Raw genomic sequence first — 16,009 nt, 5'->3', positions numbered from 1 at the left:
AAGGGTTACGGGGAGAGGGATGGGAAGTGGACGTGAGTCTAGATTCGGATCAGCCATGATCCTATTGAATGGCGGAGCAGGCCCGAGGGGCCGTATGGCCTACTCCTGCTCCTATTTCTTATGTTCTTATGTTCTTAAGGTGCGGTCTCACCAAGGCCCTGTACAACTGTAGCAAGACATCCTTGTTCCTGTACTCGAACCCTCTTGCTACGAAGGCCAACATACCATTTGCCTTCTTAACCGCCTGCTGCACCTGCATGCTTACCTTCAGCGACTGGTGCACAATAACACCCAGGTCTCTTTGCACTTCCCCTTCTCCCAATCTATTGCCATTCAAATAATAATCTGCCTTCCTGTTTTTGCCACCAAAGTGGATAACCTCACATTTATCCACATTATAGTGCATTTGCCATGTTTCTGCCCAATCACCCAACCTGTCCAAATCGTACTGGAGTTTCACGACATCCTCCTCACAGCTTACCCTCCCACCCAGCTTTGTGTCGTCTGCAAATTTGGAGATATTACATCCAATTCCCTCATCCAGATCATTAATATGTATTGTGAACAGCTGGGGTCCTAGGACCGATCCTTGCGGTACCCCACTAGTCACTGCCTGCCACTCGGAAAAAGAGCCGTTTATTCCAACTCTTTGCTTTCTGTCCGCCAACCAGTTCTCTATCCAAGTCAATACCTTGCCCCCAATCCCATGTGCCTTAATTTTGCACGCGAATCTCTTATGTGGGACCTTATCGAAAGCCTTCTGAAAGTCCAAATACACCACATCCACTGGTTCTCCCTTATCTATTTTACCAGTTACATCCTCAAAAAATTCCAGTAGATTAGTCAAGCATGATTTACCTTTTGTAAATCCCGATAATGGGACTTAAGGCGGATAAATCCCCTGGACCTGATGGCTTACATCCTAGGGTCTTGAGAGAGGTAGTGGTGGGGATTGCGGATGCATTGGTGGTAATTTTCCAAAACTCCCTGGATTCAGGAAAGATCCAAGCAGATTGGAAAACTGCTAATGTAACGCCCTTATTTAAAAAGGGAGGTAGACAAAAGGCTGGAAACTATTGACCAGTTAGCCTAACATCTGTGGTTGGTAAAATGTTGGAGTCCATTATTAAGGAAGCAGTAACAGGACATTTGGATAAGCATAATTTAATCGGACAGAGTCAGCATGGTTTTATAAAGGGGAAGTCATGTTTGACAAATTTGCTCGAATTCTTTGAGGATGTAACAAACAGGGTGGATAAAGGGGAACCAGTGGATGTGGTGTATTTGGACTTCCAAAAGGCATTTGACAAGGTGCCACACAAAAGATTACTGCACAAGATAAAAAATCACGGGATTGGGGGCAATATACTGGCATGGGTGGAAGATTGGCTATCTAACAGAAAACAGAGAGTTGGGATAAATGGTTCATTCTCGGGTTGGCAATCAGTAACTAGTGGTGTTCCGCAGCGGTCACTGCTGGGACCACAACTCTTTACAATCTGTATTAACGATTTGGAGGAGGGGACCGAGTGCAACATATCCAAGTTTGCCGACGATACAAAGATGGGAGGGAAAGCAGTGAGTGAGGAGGACATAAAAAACCTGCAAAAGGACATAGACAGGCTAAGTGAGTGGGCAGAAATTTGGCAGATGGAATATAATGTTGGAAAGTGTGAGGTTATGCACTTTGGCAGAAAAAATCAAAGAGCAAGTTATTATCTAAATGGAGAGAAACTGCAAAGTGCTACAGTGCAAAGGGATCTGGGGGTCCTGGTGCATGAAACACAGAAGGTTAGTATGCAGGTACAGCAGGTGATCAGGAAGGCCAATGGAATCTTGGCTTTTATTGCAAGGGGGATGGAGTATGAAAGCAGGGAAGTCTTGCTTCAGTTTCCATATTTAAGAAAATATATACTTGCTCTCAAGGCAGTTCAGAGAAGGTTCACTCGGTTGATTCCGGAGATGAGGGGGTTGACTTATGAGGAAAGGTTGAGTAGGTTGGGCCTCTACTCATTGGAGTTCAGAAGAATGAGAGGCGATCTTATCGAAACATATAAGATTGTGAGGGGGCTTGATCGGGTGGATGCGGTGAGGATGTTTCCACTGATGGGTGAGACTAGAACTAGGGGGCATAATCTTAGAATAAGGGGCTGCCGTTTGAAAACTGAGATGAGGAGAAACTTCTTCACTCAGAGTGTGGTAAATCTATGGAATTTGCTACCTCAGAGAGCTGTGGAAGCTGCGACATTAAATAAATTTAAAACAGAGATAGACAGTTTCCTAACTGATAAGGGAATTAGGGGTTACGGGGAGCGGGCAGGGAAGTAGACGTGAGTCTAGGTTCGGATCAGCCATGATCCTATTGAATGGCGGAGCAGGCCCGAGGGGCCGTATGGCCTACTCCTGCTCCTACTTCTTATGTTCTTTTTCTCTTCACATATCTATAAAAGCTTTTACATTCAGTTTTTATGTTCCCTGCAAGCTTACTCTCATATTCTATTTTCCCCTTCTTAATTAATCCCTTTGTCCTCCTTTGTTGAATCCTAAACTGCTCCCAATCCTCAGGTTTACTGCTTTTTCTGGCCAATTTATATGTCCTCTCCTTGGATCTTATGCTATCCCTAATTTCCCTTGTTAGCCATGGTTGAGTCACTTTTTTGTTTTATTTTTATGCCAAACTGGGATGAACAAATTCTGTAGTTCATCCATGCGGTCTTTGAATGTTTGCCATTGCCTATCCACCGTCAACCCTTTGAGTGACATTCCCCAATCAATCCTACCCAACTCGCTCCTCAGACCATCGTAGTTTCCTTTATTTAAATTTAGGACCCTAGTCTCTGAGTCAACAACTTCATTCTCCATCTTAATGAAGAATTCGATCATATTATGATCACTCCGACCCAAGGGGCCTCATAGAACAAGATTGCTAATTTATCCTTTCTCGTTACATAATACCCAGTCTAAGATGGCCTGACCTCTGGTTGGTTCCTCGACATATTGGTCAAGGAATCCATCCCGTAAACACTCCAGGAATTCCTCCGCCACAGTAGAGGACATGAGAGGGGGGGAGGGAGTCCCTTTAAATGTGGAGGAGTTGGGTGTCCCTTTAAATGTGCAGGGGGTGGGTGTGCCTTTAAATGTGCAGGGGGTGGTTGTCCCTTTAAATATGCAGGGGTTGGGTGTCCCTTTAAATGTGCAGGGGGTGGGTGTCCCTTTAAATGTGGAGGGAGTGGGTGTCCCTTTAATTGTGGAGGGGGCGGGTGTCCCTTTAACTGTGGAGGGGGTGGGTGTCCCTTTAAATGTGGAGAGGCAGGGCCGCGCATGCTCATTCGGTCCACCACAAAAGGAGGCTGCCAGTGCGCCTGTGCGGGGCCTCCGGGGAGAAGACGGAAGGCCGGGCCCGGGGAAGAGGCAGATTCAGCGGCCGGGGTAAAGTGTTGGGGAATCGATTTAAATTGAGGTGAGGGGGGAGCGGAGCGAGATTATAAAGTAAAATACGAGAAAAACCAAACCTGAGAGTCGGGCGGGCGGGACCTCCGCGGACGCCGAATGGAGCGGATTGAGCTGCGTGAGATGGTGGAGTGAGACGGAGGAATGTGATTCTGACTGACGGGAGCGCTGACCAATAGGAAGAGGGTTCAGCTGGGAGGACTGAACTGGGCAGCCTGGTCCTCCAAGCAATGGCGGCGTGGCTAGTGGGCGGGACCTTCCCCGGGCGTTGGTGGGCTGGGACCCGTTTGTGACGCCATCAGAGGAAGAGGCCATTCAGGTGGATGGAGGTCGGCCCGGCCTGTGATTGGCGGGTGCTCTGACCAATAGGGCGAGGGCTGAGGTGGGAGGGCTGAACTGGGCGGCCTGGTCCTCCAACCAATGGCGACGCGGCAAGGGGGCGGGGCCTCCTCTCCAGTTCAGGTGCGCTGGGGCCGATTGTGACGCACTGTCCCCAGGTGAGAGCAGCTCAGTCAGCACAGAGCTGGGGCTGGAATCTGGGAGAGGGGCCGCAGGCAGCGGGCCTGGCAAAGGGGCACAAGCTTCACAATACAAGCTGCTTTCAAATGCACAATTGTTTCCTCCAGACAGTCTTGGTCACTCTGCAAAAAAAACTGTTTAACAATTCATCATAACTCCCCTGCTTTAGGAGAGGCGCAGAGTGCAAAAAGCAAGGAAGTTATGATGAAACTGTGTAAAAGACTGGAGTCAGCTGTGGCTCAGTGGATAGCAGAGCCAGAAGGTTGTGGGTTCAAATCCCGCTCCAGGGACTTGAGCATATAAAGCGAGGCTGACACTCCAGTGTGGTGCTGAGGGAGTGCCGCACTGTCGGAGGAGCAGTACTGAGGGAGCGCCGCACTGTCGGGGGAAGCAATGCTGTGGGAGTGCCGCACTGTTGGGGGGGTAGTGCTGAGGGAGCGCCGCACTGTCGGAGGGGCAGTACTGAGGGAGCACTGCACTGCAGGCGGGGCAGTACTGAGGGAACGCCGCACTGTTGGAGAGACAGTACTGAGGGAGCGCCGCCCTGTCAGAGGGTCAGTACTGAGGGAACGCCGCAGTGTCGCAGGGGCAGTACTGAGGGAGCACTGCACTGTCGGATTGTCAGTACTACATAGAAACATAGAAGATAGGAGCAGGATTAGGCCATTCGGCCCTTCGAGCCTGCTCTGCCATTCAATGAAATCATGGCTGATCATCCAAATTCAGTACCCTGTCCCTGCCTTCTCCCCATATCCCTTGATCCCTTTAGCCTTAAGAAATATATCCAACTCTTTTTTGAATATATTTAATGAACTGGCCTCCATCGCCCTCTGTGGCAGAGAATTCCACAGGTTCACCACTCTCTGGGTGAAGAAATTCCTCCTCATTTCAGTCCTAAATGGCTTACCCCTTATCCTTAGACTATGACCCCTGGTCCTGGACTCCCCGGCCATCATAAACATCCTTCCTGCATCTAGTCTGTCCAAGCCTGACAGAATTTTATTGACAAGGTATTGACTTGGATAGAGAACTGGTTGGCAGACAGAATGCAAAGAGTTGGAATAAATGGGTTGTTTTCCGAGTGGCAGGCAGTGACTAGTGGGGTACCACAAAGATCGGTCCTAGGACCCCAGCTGTTCACTATATATATCAATGATCTGGACGAGGAAATTGGATGTAGTATCTCCAAATTTGCAGATGACACAAAGCTGGGTGGGAGGGTATGCTGTGAGGAGGATGTCGTGAAACTCCAGTACGATTTGGACAGGTTGGGTGATTGGGCAGAAACATGGCAAATGCTCTATAATGTGGATAAATGTGAGGTTATCGACTTTGGTGGCAAAAACAGGAAGGCAGATTATTATTTGAATGGCAATAGATTGGGAGAAAGGGAGGTGCAAAGAGACCTGGGTGTTCTTGTGCACCAGTTGCTGAAGGTAAGCATGCAGGTGCAGCAGGCGGTTAAGAAGGCAAATGGTATGTTGGCCTTCGTAGCAAGAGGGTTCGAGTACAGGAACAAGGATGTCTTGCTGCAGTTGTACAGGGCCTTGGTGAGACCGCACCTTGAGTATTGTGTGCAGTTTTGTTCGCCTTATCTGAGGAAGGATGTTCTTGCCATGGAGGGAGTGCAGCGAAGATTCACCAGGCTGATACCTGAGATGGCAGGAATGACGTATGAGGAGAGATTGGGTCGATTGGGCTTGTACTCGCTGGAGTTTAGAAGATTGAGAGGGGGTCTCATCAAAACCTATAAAATTCTGTCAGGCCTGGACAGACTAGATGCAGGAAGGATGTTCCCGATGGCCGGGGAGTCCAGAATTAGGGGTCATAATCTAAGGATAAAGGGTAAGCCATTTAGGACTGAGATGAGGAGGAATTTCTTCACCCAGAGAGTGGTGAACCTGTGGAATTCTCTACCACAGAGGGCAGTGGAGGCCAGTTCATTAAATATATTCAAGAAGGAGTTGGATATATTTCTTAAGGCTAAAGGATCAAGGGATATAGGGAGAAGGCAGGGACAGAGTACTGAATTTGGATGATCAGCCATGATCTCATTGAATTGCGGAGCAGGCTTGAGGGGCCGAATGGCCTACTCCTGCTCCTATCTTCTATGTTTGCTCCTCCAACGTGCGCGCTCCACCAATGAGCGAGGGGAGGCGGAGCCTGAAGGACCGACCGAGGGGCTTTGGTCCTGCAACCAATCGCGGCGAAGGAGGAGGCGGGACCTGGAACCGGCTCATTGGACGGATCGGCCCGCCGCCTTTTCGTAAATGGGCCTGCTCAGGATCTGTGAGCCTGGGAAAGTTTATTTTTAATGTTCCTTTCACATTTTACAGTTCAAACTAATCTTGTGTTGCAGAAGATACATTTAAAAAACAGTGTGTTTTCAAATTGATATAGCAGAAACAAAAATCCTCTGGAGCAAATACTTGTGAGTAAAAATACTTTTTCTCCCTGAATTAATTTTTAAAATATAAATTTCCAGCATTTTTAATTATTAATTTTAAGCACTTTGAGAAATATGGGAGTGGTGGGGGTTCTCTTAAAGGGACAGGCACACTGTGATTTTCATTAAAGGGACTGAGTCTCCCTTTTTATAATATACATGTAAGAGACTGACATTTAAAGTAGGGCTAATCCCCTGCTCCCGTGAGTGCTTGGCGAGAAATCAGGTGCTGTTTGCACTCGCCCCCTCCCAATTTTCTGCCAAGGGACAGAAAGCAGAGAATAGTGGTGAACGGTTTCTTTTCAGACTGGAGGGAGGTAAACAGTGATGTTCCCCAGGGGTCGGTATTAGGACCAATGTTCCCTCTTTTTTTTTTGAGGTGCGTGGCCCCTTTAACGGGCTGCACGGCCCATTCAAATTTCCGTGCATGCGCGTTTATTCCATTTATACGGCGGTGAGCCGGCTGCGCGGGACCTCCAGACTGCTGCGTGGCCGCGCAACTTAACGTGAACATTGATTCGGACCACTGCTTTTTTTGATATATATCAATGACCTGGACTTGGGGATCCAGGGTAAAATTTCAAAATTTACAGATGACACGAAACTCGGAAATGTAGCAAATAATGAGGATAGTAACAGAATTCAGGAGGATGTAGCCAGACTGGTGAAATGGGCAGAAACGTGGCAGATTAAATTTAATGTAGAGAAGTGTGAAGTGATTCATTTTGGTAGGAAGAATGAGGAGAGGCAATATAAACTAAATGGTCCAGTTTTAAAGAGGGTGCAGGAACAGAGAGGCCTCGGGGTGTATGTACACAAATCTTAGAAGGTGGCAGGACAAGTTGAGAAGGCTGTTAATAAAGCATACAGGATCCTTGGCTTTATTAATAGAGGAATAGAGTACAAAAGCAAGCAGGTTATGCTAAGCCTTTATAAAACACTGGCTAGGCTTCCGCTGGGCACCACACTTTAGGAAGGATGTCAAGGCCTAAGAGAGGGTGCAGAAGAAATTTACGAGAATGGGACCAGGGATGAGGGACTTGAGTTACGTGGAGAGATGGGAGAAGCTGGGGTTGTTCTCCTTAAGCAAAGAAGATTAAGAGGAGATTTGATAGAGTTGTTCAAAATCAGGATGGATTTTGAGAGAGTAAATAAGGAGAAACCGTTTCCAATGGCTGAAGGGACAGAAACCAGATTTAAGGCGATTGGCAAAAGAACCAGAGGTGACATGAGGAAACAGATTTTTACACCAAGTTGTTGTGATCTGGAATGCGCTGCCTGAAAGGGCGGTGGAAGCAGATTCAATATTATAATTCAAAAGAGATTGAGGTAAATACTTGAAGGGAAAACATTTACAAGGCTTTGGGGAAAGAGCAGGGGGAGTGGGATTAATTGGATCGCTCTATCAAAGAGCCGGCACAGGCACGATGGGCCGAATGGCCTCCTTCTGTGCTGTATCATTCTATGATGCTATTCTACACAGACACACACACATACAGTCAGTCAGACACAGATACTCACAAAAATACAGTCAGACACACTCACATTTTTTCTGCATCAACATTTATTATTAATTTCAAAGACTTTACGAAAAAGGTGGGAATGGAAGGCGGAGGGCTCTTAAAGGGACAGGAACTCTCCTTTTCAATGTGATTTTCATTAAAGGGACCGAGTCACTCCTTGCCTGTGGAGGACCAATTTTAAAAGGACAGCGTCTCGAAATCAGGTGCTGTCTGCGTGTGAACCACCTCCTCCCAATTTCCTGCCAAGCGATCCCTGCGGGCACCACTCCACTCTAGGAGTGGCTCCTAGAATCAGACAGCCCAGAAGGAGGCCATTCAGCCCATCGTGCCTGTGCCGGCCCTTTGAAAGAGCTCTCCATTTAGTCCCACTCCCCTGCTCTTTCCCCATAGCCCTGCAATTTTTCCCCTTCAAGTATTTATCCAATTCCCCAGTGAACGTTATTATTGACTCTGCTTCCACCACCCTTTCAGGCAGCGCATTCCAGATCACAACAACTCGCCGCGTCAATAAAATTCTCCTCACCTCGCCTCTGGTTCTTTTGTCAATGACCTTATATCTGTGTCCTCTGGTTACCGACCCTCCTGCCACTGGAAACAGTTTCTCCTCATAAGCTACAGCTATACAAAGCCCTGGTTAGACCCCAGAGAGTCATAACGGCACAGAAGGAGGCCATTCGGCCCATCGAGTCCGAGCCGGCTCTCTGTATACAATCCAGTCAGTCCCATTCCCCCGCTCTATCCCCGTAGCCCTGCAAGTTTATTTCCCTCAAGTGCCGATCCAGTCTCCCCTTGAAAACATTGAGTGTTTCCACTTCCACCGCTTCCGTCGGCAGCGAGTTCCAGGTCCTCACCACTCGCTGCGTAAAAAATGTTTTTCCTCACACCCCCCCTGTACCTCTTGCCCAAAACATTAATTCTGTGTCCCCTAGTCCTTGTACCATCAACTAGTGGGAACAGCCTTTCCCCGTCTAGCCTATCCACACCCGTCATAATCTTGTACACCTCTGTCAAATCACCCCTCAACCTCCTTTGCTCTAATGAAAACAAATCCAGCTTCTCCAACCTGTCCTTGTAGCTAAGATCCCCCATCCCCAGAACCATTCTGGTAAATCTCCTCTGCACCCTCTCAAGGGCCTTCACATCCTTCCTAAAGTGTGGTGACCAGAACTGGACGCAAGGCTCCAGTTGTGGCCTAACCAGCGCTTTATAAAGGTTCAGCATAACTTCTCTACTTTTGTACTCAATACCTCTATTTATGAAGCCCAAGATCCCATATGCTTTGTTAACCACTCTCTCAATATGTCCCGCCACCTTCAGGGACCTACGCACATTAACTCCCAGGAACTCCCTGGAGCACTGTGTACAGTTCTGGGCACCGCACCTCAGAAAGGATATACTGGCCTTGGAAGGAGTGCAGCGCAGATTGACCAGAATGTTACCCGGGCTCCAAGGGTTAGATTATGAGGGAGAGATTACATAAACTAGGCTTGTGTTCCCTGGACTCTAGAAGGTTAAGGAGTGATTGAGGATTTTCGGATTTTGAAAGGAATTGGTAGAGTAGATATGGAGAAACTTTTTCCGCCGGTGGGGCAGTCGACGACAAGGGGACATCACCTTAAAATCAGAGCCAGGCCATTCAGGAGAGAAGTTGGGAAACACTTCTTCACACATAGGGTGGTAGAAGTGTGGAACCCTCTCCCACAGAAAGCAGTCGATGCCAGCTCAATTAATCATTTTAAATCCCAGAGTGATAGATTTTTGCTAGACGAGGGAGCAAAGGGATATGGAGCCAAGGCAGGTGGGTGGAGTTAAGACACAGATCGGCCATGATCTCATTGAATGGCGGAACAGGCTGGAGGGGCTGAATGGCCTCCTCCTGTTCCCATGCTCCTATTTACTCTATCAAAACCCTTCATGTTTTGAACACCTCCATTAAATCTCCGCTGCACCTTCTCTGCTCCAAGGAGAACAATCCCAGCTTCTCCAGTCTCTCCACATAACTGAAATCCTCTGTGTATTTGTCGTGGGGCAGCAGGCTATAGCAAACAGCTTTCTTAAGAACATAAGGAATAGGAGCAGGGCATTCGGCCCTTCGAGCCTGCTCCGCCATTCAATAAGATCATGGCTGATCTTCTACCTCATCCCCGCCTTCCCGCCCGATCCCCATATCCCTTGATTCCCCATGAGTCCAAAAATCTATCGATCTCAGCCTTGATTATACTCAATGACTGAGCCTCCACGGCCCTCTGGGGCAGAGAATTCCAAAGATTCACCACCCTCTGAGTGAAGAAACTTCTCATCTCAGTCCTAAATGGCCGACCCCTTATTCTGAGACTGTGACCCCTGGTTCTAGACTCCCCAGCCAGGGGAAACAGTCTCCCAGCATCTACCCTGTCAAGCCCTGTAAGAATTGTAGATGTTTCAATGAGATCACCTCTCATTCTTCAAAATTCATGGGAATATAGGCCCAGTCTACTCAATCTCGCCTCATGGGACAATCCCCCCATCCTAGGAATCAGTCTGGTGAACCTTCGTTGCACTCCCTCTAAGGCAAGTATATCCTTCCTTAGGTAAGGAGACCAAAACTGTACACAATACTCCAGGTGTGGTCTCACCAAGGCCCTGTATAATTGCGGTAAGACTTTACTCTTGTACTCCAATTCATTTGTAATAAAGACTAACGTACCATTTGCTTTCCTAATTGCTTGCTGCACCTGCGTGTTAAGATGAGAAATGATAAAGGCAAGAAGTCACTTGTGGGAGTGGTGTACAGGCCCCCTGACAGTAACCACACGGTAGGATGGAGTATAAAGGAAGAAATAACGAGAGCTTGTCAGAAAGGTATGGCTATAATCATGGGGGATTTTAATCTATATATAGACTGGAAAAATCAGATGGGCAAAGGTAACCTAGTTGAGGAGTTCATAGAATGTTTTCGGGATAGTTTCTTAGAACAGCACGTTCTGGAACCAACCAGAGAGCAGGCTATGCTAGACCTGGTATTGTGCAGTGAGATAGGATTAATGAATGACCTCATAGTGAAGGTGCCCCTAGGTAGCAGCGATCGTAATATGATTGAATTTTACATTCAGTTTGAGGGAGAGAAGAGTGGGTCCAAGACTAGTATTTTAAACTTAAATAAGGGCAATTATGAGGGCATGAAAGCAGAGCTAGCTAAAGTGAACAGGCAAATTAGGTTAAGGGATAGGTCAATAGAGTTGCAGTGGCAGACATTTAAGGGGATATTTCAGAATACACAGAATAGATACATTCCAACGAGAAAGAAAAATTCCAAGGGGAGGAGCCACCATCTGTGGTTAACTAAAAAAGTTAAAGATAGTATCAAACTTAAAGAAAAAGCATATGATTGTGCAAAGATGGCTGGCAGGTCAGAAGATTGGACAGAATATAAAAAACAGCAAAGAATGACTAAAAGATTAATAATGAGAGAAAAATGAGAGTACCAGAGAAAGCTAGCTAGAAATATAAACACAGATAGTAAGAGTTTCTATAGATATTTAAAAAAGAAAAGAGTTAACAAAGTGAGCATTGGTCCTATAGAAAGTGAGTCTGGGGAATTAATAATGGAAAATAAGGAGATGGCAGTTGAATTGAACAGGTATTTTGCATCGGTCTTCACTATAGCGGATTCAAGTAACATCCCAGAAATAGCTGTAAATCAGGAAATGGAAGGGAGGGAGGAACGCAAGAAAATTACAATCACCAGGGAAGTGGTACTGAACAAATTGTTGGAGCTGTGGGCTGACAAGTCCCCGGGTCCTGATGGACTTCATCCTAGGGTCTTAAAAGAAGTGGCTAGTGAGATAGTTGATGCATTGGTTTTAATTTTCCAAAATTCCCCAGATTCGGGGAAGGTTCCATTAGATTGGAAAATAGCGAATGTAACTCCTTTATTCAAAAAGGGAGGGAGACAGAAAGCAGGAAACTACAGGCCAGTTAGCTTAACATCTGTCATCGGGAAGATGTTAGAAGCTATTATTAAAAACGTTATAGCAGGGCACTTGGAAAAGTTCAAGGTAATCAGGCAGAGTCAACATGGTTTTGTGAAAGGGAAATCATGTTTAACCAATTTATTGGAGTTCTTTGAGGAAGTAACATGTGCTGTGGATAAAGGGGAACTGGTGGATGTACTGTACTTAGATTTCCAGAAGGCATTTGATAAGGTGCCACATCAAAGGTTATTGTGGAAAATAAAAGCTCATGGTGTAGGGAGTAACATGTTGGCATAGCTAGAAGATTGGCTAGCTAATAGGAAACAGAGAGTAGGCATAAATGGGTCATTTTCTGGTTGGCAAGATGTAACGAGTGGTGTGCCACAGGGATCAGTGCTGGGACCTCAACTTTTTACAATTTATATAAATGACTTGGATGAAGGGTCCGAAGGCATGGTTGCTAAATTTGCTGATGACACAAAGATAGGTAGGAAAGTAAATTGTGAAGAGGACATAAGGAGGCTACAAAGGGATATAGATCAGTTAAGTGAGTGGGCAAAGATCTGGCAAATGGAGCATAATGTGGGAAAATGTGAAGTTGTCCATTTTGGCAGGAAGAATAAAAAAGAAGCATATTATCTAAATGGTGAGAGATTGCAGAGCTCTGAGATGCAGAGGGATCTGGGTGTCCTAATGCGTGAATCGCAAAAGGTTAGTATTCAGGTACAAGAAGTAATCAGGAAAGCTAATAGAATGTTATTGTTTATTGCGAGGGAAACTGAATATAAAAGTAGGGAGGTTATGCTTCAGTTATACAGGGCATTGGCGAGACCACATCTGGAGCACTGTGTACAGTATTGGTCTCCTTATTTAAGGAAGGATGTAAATGCGTTGGAAGCAGTTCAGAGAAGGTTTACTAGACTAATACCTGGAATGGGTGGGTTGTCTTATGAGGAAAGGTTGGACAGGCTAGGCTTGTATCCGCTGGAGTTTAGAAGAGTAAGAGGTGACTTGATTGAAACATATAAGATCCTGCGGGGTCTGGACAGGGTGGATGTGGAGAGGATGTTTCCTCTTGTGGGAGAATCTAGAACTAGGGGTCACAGTTTAAAAATAAGGGGTCACCCATTTAAGACCGAGATGAGGAGAAATTTTTTCTCACACAGTGTCGTGAGACTTTGGAACTCTCTTCCACAGAGGGCGGTGGAAGCAGAGTCTTTGAATATTTTTAAGGCAGAGGTAGATAGATTCTTGATAAGCAAGGAGGTGAAACGTTATCGGGGGTAGGTGGGAATGTGGAGTAATCAGATCAGCCATGATCTTATTGAATGGTGGAGCAGGCTCGAGGGGCCGAGTGGCCTGCTCCTGCTCCTAATTCGTATGTTCGTATGTAACCTGTGCAGCAGCTGGGGCCTGAAAATCAGCTTCACTGCCTCTGGGCTCGGAAAGGGGGACATGAGGCAACATTCTCCCTCTTACCCCTTTCTGCACTCCTTTTACAGGGTTTTAGAAGTGGAGCATTTACAGACAGGAAGCTCAGACCGAACATCACGTCAAGAACAGACAGAGTCGCTCAATTCATCAGGACCTGATTCAGTCGGTCCTCCAATCTGCTGGCACACCAGCGAGTTCACACTGATGAGAGACCTTTTAAATGTTCTGAGTGTGGGAAGAGCTTCAAAATATACAAGTACCTGAAGCAACAGCAGTGGCTACACACTGGGGAGAGCCCGTTCACCGGCCCCGTGTTCCAGAAGTGATTAACTCAGTTATCCACTCCAATGATACACCAGCAAGATCACACTAGGGAGAGACCTTTAACCCGCTCCGTGTGTGGGACGGGATTAATTGCACCCTCCGTGCTGCTGAGACACCAGCTTGTCCACACCAAAGAGAGACCGTTGACCTGCTCTGTGTTTTTGAAGCGATTCTCTCATTCTGCCACCCTCCTGAGACACCAGCTTGTTCACATTAAATGTTCTGACTGTGGGAAGAGATTTAAAAGGTCCCAGGATCTGAAGAGACACCAGCTGGAGAGAGCAGGAGAGATTCTGTTCACCTGCTCCGTGTGTGGGAAGAGATTCACTCGGTCCTCAAATCTGCTGGCACACCAGCGAGTTCACACTGGGGAGAGGCTGTTCATCTGCTCTGTGTGTGGGAAGGGATTCACTCAGTCATCCCACCTGTTGCGACACCAGCAATATCACACTGATGAGAGACCATTTAAATGTTCTGACTGTGGGAAGAGCTTTAAAACCTCTGGGGATCTGAAGAAACACCAGTTGGTTCACACCGATGAGAGACCATTTAAATGCTCTGACTGTGGGATGAGCTTTAAAAGCTCCAGGAGTCTGAATAGACACCAGCGTGCTCACACTGATGAGAGACCATTTAAATGCCCTGACTGTGGTAAGAGCTTTAAAAGCTCCGGGCATCTGAATGGACACCAGCGTGTTCACACAGGGGAGAGGCCATTCACCTGCTCCGTGTGTGGGAAAAGATTCACTCGGTCCTCAAATCTGCTGGCACACCAGCGAGTTCACACTGGGGAGAGGCCGTTCATCTGCTCTGTGTGTGGGAAGGGATTCACTCAGTCAACCCACCTGTTGAGACACCAGCAATATCACACTGATGAGAGACCATTTAAATGTTCTGACTGTGGGAAGAGCTTTAAAACCTCTGGGGATCTGAATAAACACCAGTTGGTTCACACCGATGAGAGACCATTTAAATGCTCTGACTGTGGGATGAGCTTTAAATGTTCCAGGAATCTGAATGGACACCAGCGTGTTCACACTGGGAAGAGGCCATTCACCTGCTCCGTGTGTGGGAAGGGATTCACTCAGTCATCCCCCCTGCTGGCACACCAGCGCGTTCACACTGATGAGAGACCGTTTAAATGTTCTGACTGTGGGAAAAGGTTTAAAAGGCCCGGAGATCTGAAGGAACACCAACGTACTCACACTGGGGAGAGGCCATTCACCTGCTCCGTGTGCGGGAAGGGATTCACTCAGTCATCCAACATGCTGACACACCAGCGTGTTCACACTGATGAGAGACCGTTTAAATGTTCTGACTGTGGGAAAAGGTTTAAAAGGTCCGGAGATCTGAAGGAACACCAGCGTACTCACACTGGGGAGAAGCTGTTCACCTCCGTGTGCGGGAAGGGATTCACTCAGTCATCCAACATGCTGACACACCAGCGAGTTCACACTGATGAGAGACCATTTAAATGCTCTGACTGTGCTAAGAGCTTTAAAAGCTCCGGGGAGCTGAAGAGACACCAGCGAGTTCACACTGATCAGTAGCACAGGGCCCTGGAGACAGCTAGGGTGACATGAACATGGAATGGATGAATGTTTTATAAATTTTTGTACTGCTGTTTAATCTTTCAATCTGTTGTGCTGATGATTCCCTTCGATTGACTGTTCATGGTGTTACATCGAATGTACAGCACAGAAACAGGCCATTCGGCCCAACTGGTCCATGCCGGTGTTTATGCCCCACACCCACCCTACTTCAATTAATCCAATCAACATCTCCTCCCATTCCTTTCTCCCTTGTGTGGCTTCCCCATAAATCCATCTGTGCTGTTCACCTCAACTACTCCCTGTGGTAGCGAGTTCCCCATTCTCACCATTCTCTGGGTAAAGACATTTCTCCTGAATTCATTACTGGATTTATTAGTGACTATTTTAAGTTTGTGGCCTCATATATATGATGAGATTCTGTTAAGCTGACCAGTATGTTGTTGTACTTTGTCTTTTTCTGATGTATTAAACATTACTGAGCCCTTGTACGCATGTTATGGGATGAAGTTTTTTTTAATTCGTTCATGGGATGTGGGCGTAGCCTTGTATGCTATGGCGTTTCAAGTGCTCATCTAAATGCTTCTTGAATGTTGTGAGGGTTCCTGCCTCTCCCACCCTTTCAGGCAGTGAGTTCCAGATTCCAACCACCCTCTGGGTGAAAAAGTTTTTCCTCAAATCCCCTCTAAACCTCCTGCCCCTACCTTGGAACTATGCCCCCTGGTTATTGACCCCTCTACTAAGGGGAAAAGTTACTTTCTACCTCCCCTATCTCTGCCCCTCATAATTTTGTACACCTCAATCAGGTCC

The 16,009-nt window shown here is 46.9% G+C and overlaps 1 protein-coding gene across 2 annotated transcripts; it reads left to right on the top strand.

The window, feature by feature from the left end:
* Window positions 1–3,344: 3,344 nt before the first annotated feature.
* On the top strand, window positions 3,345–15,690 carry LOC147083888 (uncharacterized). 2 transcript variants are annotated; one of them, XM_085980066.1, is made up of 3 exons: window positions 3,345–3,460; window positions 6,329–6,400; window positions 13,394–15,690. In XM_085980066.1, the coding sequence occupies exon 3, from the start codon at window positions 13,673–13,675 to the stop codon at window positions 15,197–15,199; it is 1,527 nt and encodes a 508-aa protein (XP_085836192.1). In that variant the 5' UTR covers window positions 3,345–3,460; window positions 6,329–6,400; window positions 13,394–13,672; the 3' UTR covers window positions 15,200–15,690. The 2 variants fall into 2 exon arrangements, with proteins under 2 accessions (XP_085836192.1, XP_085836193.1); XM_085980067.1 differs by lacking the exon at window positions 6,329–6,400.
* Window positions 15,691–16,009: the final 319 nt, after the last annotated feature.

This window comes from Somniosus microcephalus, unplaced genomic scaffold, assembly GCF_052327205.1.
Source record: "Somniosus microcephalus isolate GS21.2 unplaced genomic scaffold, FLI_Smic_1.0 scaffold26, whole genome shotgun sequence".
NCBI lineage: Eukaryota > Metazoa > Chordata > Chondrichthyes > Squaliformes > Somniosidae > Somniosus > Somniosus microcephalus.
Note: the sequence above shows the minus strand (reverse complement) of the source record. Positions and strands in the feature narration are given on the sequence as shown.

What these genes read in the sequence shown, in the direction of transcription:
- LOC147083888 (XM_085980067.1), top strand. Translation starts at nt 13,673, where the DNA reads ATGATACACCAGCAAGATCACACTAGGGAGAGACCTTTAACCCGCTCC.